The sequence below is a fragment of the Heptranchias perlo genome, chromosome 31 (assembly GCF_035084215.1).
Source record: "Heptranchias perlo isolate sHepPer1 chromosome 31, sHepPer1.hap1, whole genome shotgun sequence".
In the NCBI taxonomy this organism is placed as follows: Eukaryota; Metazoa; Chordata; class Chondrichthyes; order Hexanchiformes; family Hexanchidae; genus Heptranchias; species Heptranchias perlo.
This window is the reverse complement of record NC_090355.1, coordinates 457,727-467,022: the sequence shown is the minus strand read 5'-3', so window position 1 is coordinate 467,022 and position 9,296 is coordinate 457,727. Positions and strand designations below refer to the sequence as shown.

Here is a 9,296-nt window from a genome sequence, read left to right as displayed (position 1 = left end):
TACTGTCATGAACAGGGGGGTCCCGGTGGGGGATCTGTCGGCCGACCCTGACCCCCCCGGGTTATCTCCTGCTGTAGTGTCCGGTCACCGAGAGAAGGATGTGTGGCGGGGGGGGGGGGTGAGTGCTCTGTGCCCCCCCCGGGGGGGGGGGGGGGAGTGCTCTGTGCCCCCCCCGGGGGGGGGGGGGGGAGTGCTCTGTGCCCCCCCCGGGGGGGGGGGGGGGAGTGCTCTGTGCCCCCCCCGGGGGGGGGGGGGGGGAGTGCTCTGTGCCCCCCCCGGGGGGGGGAGTGCTCTGTGCCCCCCCCGGGGGGGGGAGTGCTCTGTGCCCCCCCCGGGGGGGGGAGTGCTCTGTGCCCCCCCCGGGGGGGGGAGTGCTCTGTGCCCCCCCCGGGGGGGGGAGTGCTCTGTGCCCCCCCCGGGGGGGGGAGTGCTCTGTGCCCCCCCCGGGGGGGGGAGTGCTCTGTGCCCCCCCCGGGGGGGGGAGTGCTCTGTGCCCCCCCCGGGGGGGGGAGTGCTCTGTGCCCCCCCCGGGGGGGGGAGTGCTCTGTGCCCCCCCCGGGGGGGGGAGTGCTCTGTGCCCCCCCCGGGGGGGGGGGGGGAGTGCTCTGTGCCCCCCCGGGGGGGGGGGGGGTGAGTGCTCTGTGCCCCCGGGTTCACCTTTCATCCAGCAGCGGTTTTATTCACAGTACCAATCGGGCAAAGTACCGCGACCCCCAGCACCACCACCCGCTCCCGCTCCCCACACACCCCTTTCCAGCCTGTTCATCACCGGCGATCCGATCCCCCTCACTCCGGCTCCCACCCAACACGGTCCGGCGCGCACAGGGTCAAAGCGGATCGCTCACTGTCCCGAGTCCGCCCGGTCCCGGCTTCACCCGGTCCGGGTTCTCCAGTCCCGGGTTCTCCAGGTCCAGTCCCGGGTTCTCCGGCCCCGGGTTCTCCAGGTCCAGTCCCGGGTTCTCCCGGTCCGGCCCCGGGTTCTCCAGGTCCGGTCCCGGGTTCTCCCGGTCCGGCCCCGGGTTCTCCAGGTCCGGCCCCGGGTTCTCCAGGTCCGGCCCCGGGTTCTCCAGGTCCGGCCCCGGGTTCTCCAGGTCCGGCCCCGGGTTCTCCAGGTCCGGCCCCGGGTTCTCCAGGTCCGGCCCCGGGTTCTCCAGGTCCGGCCCCGGGTTCTCCAGGTCCGGCCCCGGGTTCTCCAGGTCCGGCCCCGGGTTCTCCAGGTCCGGCCCCGGGTTCTCCAGGTCCGGCCCCGGGTTCTCCAGGTCCGGCCCCGGGTTCTCCAGTCCCGGTCCCGGGTTCTCCAGGTCCGGCCCCGGGTTCTCCAGTCCCGGTCCCGGGTTCTCCAGTCCCGGTCCCGGGTTCTCCAGTCCCGGTCCCGGGTTCTCCCGGTCCGGCCCCGGTCCCTGGGGGTTTCACAGTCTCAGGGAAGTTGCATCGATGAAGATCTCCAGGTAGGCGCAGGACCCGGGGCTCGGGGGTCGCTCCGGCTCCGGCCCGCGGCTGCTGTTGAGGCCGAGTGCGGGCGGGTCCCGGGGGAGCCCGGGTGCGGGTGCGGGTCGGGCCGGCTCCCCCTCTTTGGCCGGCGGTTGCTCGGTGTAGATCTGCAGGGCGACGATGGTGCAGAGGAGGAGGAGGCAGGTCTTGGTGCGGTCCCTCTCCCGGGGAGGGAGGTATCTCCTGACGGTGGCCGGGTACAGGACCCGGCGGGGCCGCCTGCTGCTCCGGCTGGGCTGGCACCGGCTCACCGCCTTCAGCGACTCCGTGTCGAAGGTGAAGATCGTGGCCTGAGTTCGGTGCTGCCTCTTCGGGGAGGGCGGCACGCAGCGGCCGGCGGCAATGCGGGGACACATGGCGGTGAGCAGCCGCTCCTCAACTCGGGTCCCTGCCGCCCCTGTCTGCTGTCTGTGTCTGGTATCACTATGCCTGCTCTCTCCGGCTGGTCTTTGTGTCTGCTCTCTCCGGCTGGTCTTTGTGTCTGCTCTCTCCGGCTGGTCTTTGTGTCTGCTCTCTCCGGCTGGTCCTTGTGTCTGCTCTCTCCGGCTGGTCTTTGTGTCTGCTCTCTCCAGCTGGTCTTTGTGTCTGCTCTCTCCAGCTGGTCTTTGTGTCTGCTCTCTCCGGCTGGTCTTTGTGTCTGCTCTCTCCAGCTGGTCTTTGTGTCTGCTCTCTCCGGCTGGTCTTTGTGTCTGCTCTCTCCAGCTGGTCCTTGTGTCTGCTCTCTCCAGCTGGTCCTTGTGTCTGCTCTCTCCGGCTGGTCCTTGTGTCTGCTCTCTCCGGCTGGTCTTTGTGTCTGCTCTCTCCGGCTGGTCTTTGTGTCTGCTCTCTCCGGCTGGTCTTTGTGTCTGCTCTCTCCAGCTGGTCCTTGTGTCTGCTCTCTCCGGCTGGTCTTTGTGTCTGCTCTCTCCAGCTGGTCCTTGTGTCTGCTCTCTCCGGCTGGTCCTTGTGTCTGCTCTCTCCAGCTGCTATCTCTATATCTGCTGTCTTGCGTGTCTTATTCGTTCTCTCGCTGATTTCTCTGTTTCTTTAGCTGTTCGATTCTGTCTGCTCTCTGATTCCCCCATTCCTTTTATATTCTCATCCAGTGTGAGGGCGGTGACATGTGCTAACTGTCTCAATCCCTCCCCTTACCTGTGATTGACAGTCAAACCTCCCCCTCCCAGTCAGAGCCCCATTGCTGAGTTTATTTCTCACTTCTGCCTCTATAGTGTCTGTATTTAAGGCCGTGTAAAGTTGCACGTTCTCCATGTGAACGTTTTTTAGAGATTTTTTCCCATTTGCCTGTCAGTTCCTGCTATTAGGGAATTCCATCTCCTGCACCAGCTGGGAGTGGGAGTGGGTGTGGAAATGGGAATGGGAGTGGCAATGGGTGTGGGAATGGGAGTGGGTGTGGGAATGGGAGTGGGAATGGGAATGGGAGTGGGTGTGGAAATGGGAATGGGTGTGGGAATGGGTGTGGGAATGGGAGTGGGTGTGGGAATGGGAGTGGGTGTGGGAGTGGAAATGGGAATGGGTGTGGGAATGGGAATGGGAAGGTGCAGCTGTTGATTTCTTGCTTCACATTGATCCTGGTTGTCAGAGGTGATGATGGGGTTCACTAATTGTCCTTTTATCTTTTGCTCTGCCAAGTCTTTAAACAACCCAGCCCCGTATCACCAACAACCCAGCCCCGTATCACCAACAACCCAGCCCCGTATCACCAACAACCCAGCCCCGTATCACCAACAACCCAGCCCCGTATCACCAACAACCCAGCCCCGTATCACCAACAACCCAGCCCCGTATCACCAACAACCCAGCCCCATATCACCAATAATCAGCACCTTATTGTTGGGGGCGAATGCGAGGCAGTCTGAGATGGGTTTGGAGTGCATGTGCGTAAATGCACGTAGTGTGGTAAATAAGGTTGGTGAGCTGCAGGCTCAGGTCACCACATGGGACTATGATATAGTGGCAATAACAGAGACCTGGCTCAAAGAAAGGGAGGATTGGGAACTTAATATTCCCGGCTACAGGGTATTCAGGAAAGATAGAGAAGGAAAGAAAGCGGGGTGGGGTGGGGAGGGGTTGCAGTATTGATCAAAGAAACTATTATAGCACTGGAAAGGGATGATGTCGTTCAGGGGTCAAAGACAGAATCTAATTGGTTAGAATTAAGGATCAATAGAGGAGCTATTACCCTACTGGGTGTATTCTATAGGTCACCAAATAGTGGGAAGGAGATAGAGGAGCAAATTTGCAGGCAAATTACAGAGAGATGCAAGAACTATAGAGTAGTGATAATGGGGGATTTCAATTATTCCAACATAGACTGGGATAGTAACAGTGTAAAGGGCAAAGAGGGGGAGGAATTCCTGAAATATGTTCAAGAGAACTTTCTGGAACAGTGTATTTCCAGCCCAACCAGGAAGGAAACAGTACTGGATCTAGTTCTGGGAATGAAGTGGGTCAAGTGGAGCCTGTTTCAGTGGGAGAGCATTTGGGGAACAGTGATCATAATAATGGTTTAGAATAATTATGGAAAAGGACAAGGAACAATCAAGCGTAAAAATACTTAACTAGAGGAGGGCAAATTTCACTGAGTTAAAAAGGGATCTTGCCCAGATGGATTGGAATCAAAAATTGGAAGGCAAAACATTAATCAAACAATGAGAGGCCTTTAAGGAGGAGGTGGTTCAGGTACAGAGTAGACACATCCTTATGAGGGGGAAAGGAAGGACGTCCAAAGCTAGAGCTCCCTGCATGACTAAAGATATAGAGATTAAAATGAAACAGGATAAGGAGGCTTATGACAAATGTAAAGTTCATAATACAGTAGAGAACCAAGCTAAATACAGAAAGTACAGAGGAGATCTAAAAAAGGGAATAAGAGGGGCAAAGAGAGAGTATGAGAATAGATTAGGGGCTAACATAAAAGGGAAGCCAAAAGTCTTATAAGGAAGGGTCGGACCAATTAGGGACAAAAAAGGAGATCTTCTTGTGGAGGCAGAGGGCATGGCTGAGATACTAAATGAATACTTCGCATCGGTCTTCACTAGAGAAGAGGATGCTGCCATTGTAGCAGTAAAGGAGGGGGTGGTAGCGATATTGGATAGGATAAAAATCGATAAAGAGGCGGTAATTAAAAGGTTGGCAACACTCCAAGTAGAAAAATCACCTGGTTCGGATGGGAGGCATCCGAGGTTACTGAGGGGAGTAAGGGGGGAAATTGCTGAGGCTCTGGCCACAATCTTCCAATCCTCCTCAGATATGGGAGTGGTGCCAGAGGACAGGAGCATTGCGAATGTTACACCCCTGTTCAAAGAAAAGGGTGGGGGGGGGGGGGGGGAGGTTGTTAACCCGGCAATTGCAGGCCAGTCAGCCTAACGGTGGTGGGACAAAATAAATTGGCACTTGGAAAAGTCTGGGCAATAAATGAAAGTCAGCACGGATTTGTCAAAGGAAAATTGTGTTTGACTAACTTGATTGAGTTCCTTGATGAAGTTACGGAGCAGGTTGATGAGGGTAGTGCAGTTGATGTTGTGTAGATGGACTTTCAAAAGGCATTTGACAAAGTACCACATAATAGACTTGTTGGCAAAATGAAAGCCCATGGGATTAAAGGGACAGTGGCAGCACGGATACAAAATTGGCTAATGGACAGAAAGCAGAGAGTAGTGGTGAACGGTTGTTTCTCAGACTGGAGGGAATTGTACAGTGGTGTTCCCCAGGGGTCAGTATTGGGACCATTGCTCTTTTTGATATATATTAATAACCTGGATTTGGGTATAGACGGTATAATTTCAAAGTTTGTAGATGACACGAAACTCAGAAATGTGGTAAACAATGTGGAGGATAGTTACAGACTTCAGGAGGACATAGACAGACTGGTGAATTGGGCAGACACATGGCAGATGAAATTTAATGCAGACAAGTGTGAAGTGATGCATTTTGGTAGGAAGAATGAGGAGAGGCAATATAAACTAAATGGTAAAAATTTAAAGGGTGTGCAGGAACAGATACATACATGAATCTGTGAAGGTGGCAGGACAAGTTGAGAAGGCTGTTAAAAAAGCACACGGGACCTGGACTTTATTAATAGAGGCATAGAGTACAAAAGCAAGGAAGTTATACTAAACCTTTATAAAACACTGGTTCAGCCTCAGCTGGAGTATTGCGTTCAATTCTGGGCACCACACTTTAGGAAAGATGTCAAGGCCTTAGAGAGGATGCAGATGAGATTTACTAGAATAGTTCCAGGGATGAGGGACTTCAGTTATGTGGAGAGACTGGAAAAGCTGGGATTGTTCTCCTTGGAACAGAGAAGGTTAAGAGGAGATTTGATCGAGGTGTTCAAAATCATGAACGGTTTTGACAGAGTAAATAAGGAGAAACTGTTTCCAGTGACAGAGGACACAGATTTAAGGTGATCGGAAAAAGAGCCAGAGGCGACAGGAGGCAACATTTGTTTACCCAGAGAGTTGTTATGATCTGGAATGCGCTGCCTGAAAGGGCGGTGGAAGCAGATTCAATAATAACTTTCAAAAGGGAATTGGATAAATAGTTGAAGGGGAAAAATTTACAGGGCCATGGGGAAAGAGTAGGGAAATGGGACTAATTGGATAGCTCTTTCAAAGAGCCGGCACAAGCACGATGGGCCGAATGGCCTCCTCCTGTGCTGTACCTACTGTGATACTATGATTATCACCAACAACCGAGCACCATATCACCAATAACCCAACACCGAATCATCAACAGCACAGAACCGTATCTCCAATAATCCAACACTGTATCACTAATAACTCAGCACCTTCTTTTCCTGCACCGCAGTGCTTCAGACTGACTGTAATCCCCTCTCAACCCATTCTGGATAATTATTACTTTAATTGAAAGAACCTTAAGAGAAGGAAGGGAGGATAGACAGATACAAACAGACAGCAATGAGAGAATCTGTTTTACTGATGTTGTTCAAGGGATAAATATTGGTCAGGACACCAGGGAGAACTGCCCTGCTCTTGCTTTGAATATTGTCCTGGGATCTTTTACATCCACCTGAGAGGGCAGATAGGGCCTCGGTTTAACGTCTCATCTGAAAGATGGCACCTCCGACAGTGCAGCACTCCCTCAGTACTGCACTGAAACGTCAGCCTAGATTTTATGCTCAAGTCTCTGGAGTGGGATTATTGAACCCACAAACCTTCTGGTTCAGAAGCGAGCATGCTGCCCAGTGAGCCACAGCTACTACTCCAAAACCTTTACTCTTTCTTTCAAGTATTTTATTGTTCTTTGTAGAGTACTTCTTGCATTTGAGGAGAGCCGATCTCCTTGCTCGCTGTGTGCTCGGTCCCCGCCCCATGCCTGGTCAATCTCTCCGTGTAGAGTTTGTCGAGGGGGACGTTGCCAGTTTACACTCTCTTCCCCAGCTCCTTTTCAAATGGATATTAATTTCACAATCTCTAACAGGCAATTCAACTGAAGAGAGAACCACTCGAGGAAAAAAAACACCCAGGAGCAGTCATGATTTCATCGCTATCCTGCAAAATTTGGCCTCCAATCCACAGCAAAGCAGCAATTTACATCCAGTTGTGAAAACAAGCTGACCTCCAGGGGTCGCTGTATCACCAAGCAGTGATCACTCTGGGTGAACTTACAGATTGTTCCAACTCTCCCACCTCCACTTTCACCAGTTGGATCATCTTAACCATGCCAGGCTGGCCCCCATCCTGAGGAGGCAGGCATCTGTTTAGGGCCATGAGTTTATCCACAGTGAAGAACTGAAAATTGTCTTTGGGAAAATCAATGGGGCAATGATGATATCACCAGCTGACAGTGAGACACTCGTTTTACTGTACCTGCCCTGGGAGTGTTTGATGGGACAGTGAAGAGGGAGCTTTACTCTGTATCTAACCCTGTACCTGCCCTGGGAGTGTTTGATGGGACAGTGAAGAGGGAGCTTTACTCTGTATCTAACCCGTGCTGTACCTGCCCCGGGAGTGTTTGATGGGACAGTGAAGAGGGAGCTTTACTCTGTATCTAACCCGTGCTGTACCTGCCCTGGGAGTGTTTGATGGGACAGTGTAGAGAGAGCTTTACTCTGTATCTAACCCGTGCTGTACCTGCCCTGGGAGTGTTTGGTGGGACAGTGTAGAGGGAGCTTTACTCTGTATCTGATCCGTGCTGTACCTGTCCTGGGAGTGTTTGGTGGGACCCTCATTTCTGAAATGGAAAGTGTTCATTTACATGTTTCGCTTTGATGAACAGAAAAATGTCCCTCCCAAAATGCCTGTATCTAAATGTATTGTTTGATAGGTTGCCGGGCTCCGCTCAGCACCTTGGTGCTATAAATGTGTTTATTGTGTTTGGAGAGTGATGTCAGCTGGGAGTGGCTGCGACAGCAGGAATGGTTATATTTATAAATGGTAGTGATGTGACTGGGCTGTGGTGGGAGGGACGCAATCTCTAACTATAGTAGTGGACATGTGCTGAGGGTCTTTGTACATGTTTCATGGATGGGGAGAATGTGGTGAAGATCCTGCTGGGATTCCTGCTCCTGGTCACTGCCCTATAACCCCTGCCGGAGGAGGCATGTGTGTGGGCACCAGGAGAGGGCATGTCAGGCTCGGCCCCAGGCCCCAGGCCCATACACTGCTAGCCCTCACCCTCTGGGCTCACACGGCAAGAATGGGCAGCTGGACACGGCAGTCACCCAGGGAACCCAACCGCAGAATGAGTCAGTGCCCGCGGGAGAGAACTGGGATAGGAAGGAAATGAGGTGGGAAAAGCTTTGAGGATAAGATTTGAAACAGCAACCAAAGCCCCTAAAAATTTCTCAAAGTAATGTGCATATGTAGTATATGTGTGTACATGTATATACACGAATGTATAAAATATAAATGTGATCTATGTGTGTATGTGTGTATTTATATTGATAGATAGATAGATAATAGAGAGACAGATATGGAGATATATATATATATAAATATAGACAGACATAGACTCTCCACTGATACCTGGTCCTGCCTGTAGAGGGTGGTATAGCTGTGTTATCAGCCCTCTGATTCACTCCGATTTCTCTTTCTGTTGAACTCCCTGGCCTCCTCTTTGCTCTGCACTTACCTCCATTTGGAACATTTCTCCCCTGCAGCTCGAGTGGGCAGGTTAGGAGTGGGACGGGGCGTGAGTTTTGGAGGCACTGCCAATGGGTTGCTGCTGGTGGTGAGTATGGCCTTTGACCTCGGGCACCCCAATTCTCAACACGCCTATTTTTCTAATAAGCGTCTCAGTGTCAGCTTGGCCGAGTGCTGGCACTGACTTAAATGGTCATGGGTTCAAGCTCCACTGTGGGAATTTAGCATATCAGTCAAGGCTGACACTCAAGTGCAGCACCGAGGGAGTCCTGCACTGTCAGAGGTGTCGCCTTTCGGACGAGATGTTAAACCAAGGCCCCCTCTGCCCTCCCATGTGGATGTAAAAGATCCCATGGAACTATTCAAAGAAGAGTTCTCCCCGGGGTACTGGCCAATATTTATCCCTCAACCAACATTAGTGAAACAGATTATTTGGTCATTTATCTCATTGCTGTTTGTGGGATCTTGCTGTGTGCAAATTGGCTGCCGCGTTTCCTACATTTCAACAGTGACGACACTTCAAAAGTACTTCATTGGCTGTAAGTCACTTTAGGACATTCTGAGGTTGTGAAAGGCACTATATAAATGCAAGTTCTTTTGTCTGAAGGGAAGAAAGACTCGGTATTAAAAGCACTTACAAGCCCTGTTTAAATGAATTTTTAGGGGAACTAGTTCCCAGACTGAATTTCACAACCGGAA

At 52.4% G+C, this 9,296-nt stretch overlaps 1 protein-coding gene across 1 annotated transcript; it reads right to left on the bottom strand.

The window, feature by feature from the left end:
- Nucleotides 1–265: 265 nt before the first annotated feature.
- Nucleotides 266–7,223, bottom strand: LOC137300318 (peptidyl-prolyl cis-trans isomerase G-like). Its single transcript, XM_067969404.1, has 2 exons — nt 7,122–7,223; nt 266–2,456 (listed from the first exon to the last, which is right to left on the bottom strand). The coding sequence occupies exons 1-2, from the start codon at nt 7,221–7,223 to the stop codon at nt 1,410–1,412; spliced, it is 1,149 nt and encodes a 382-aa protein (XP_067825505.1). The 3' UTR covers nt 266–1,409.
- Nucleotides 7,224–9,296: the final 2,073 nt, after the last annotated feature.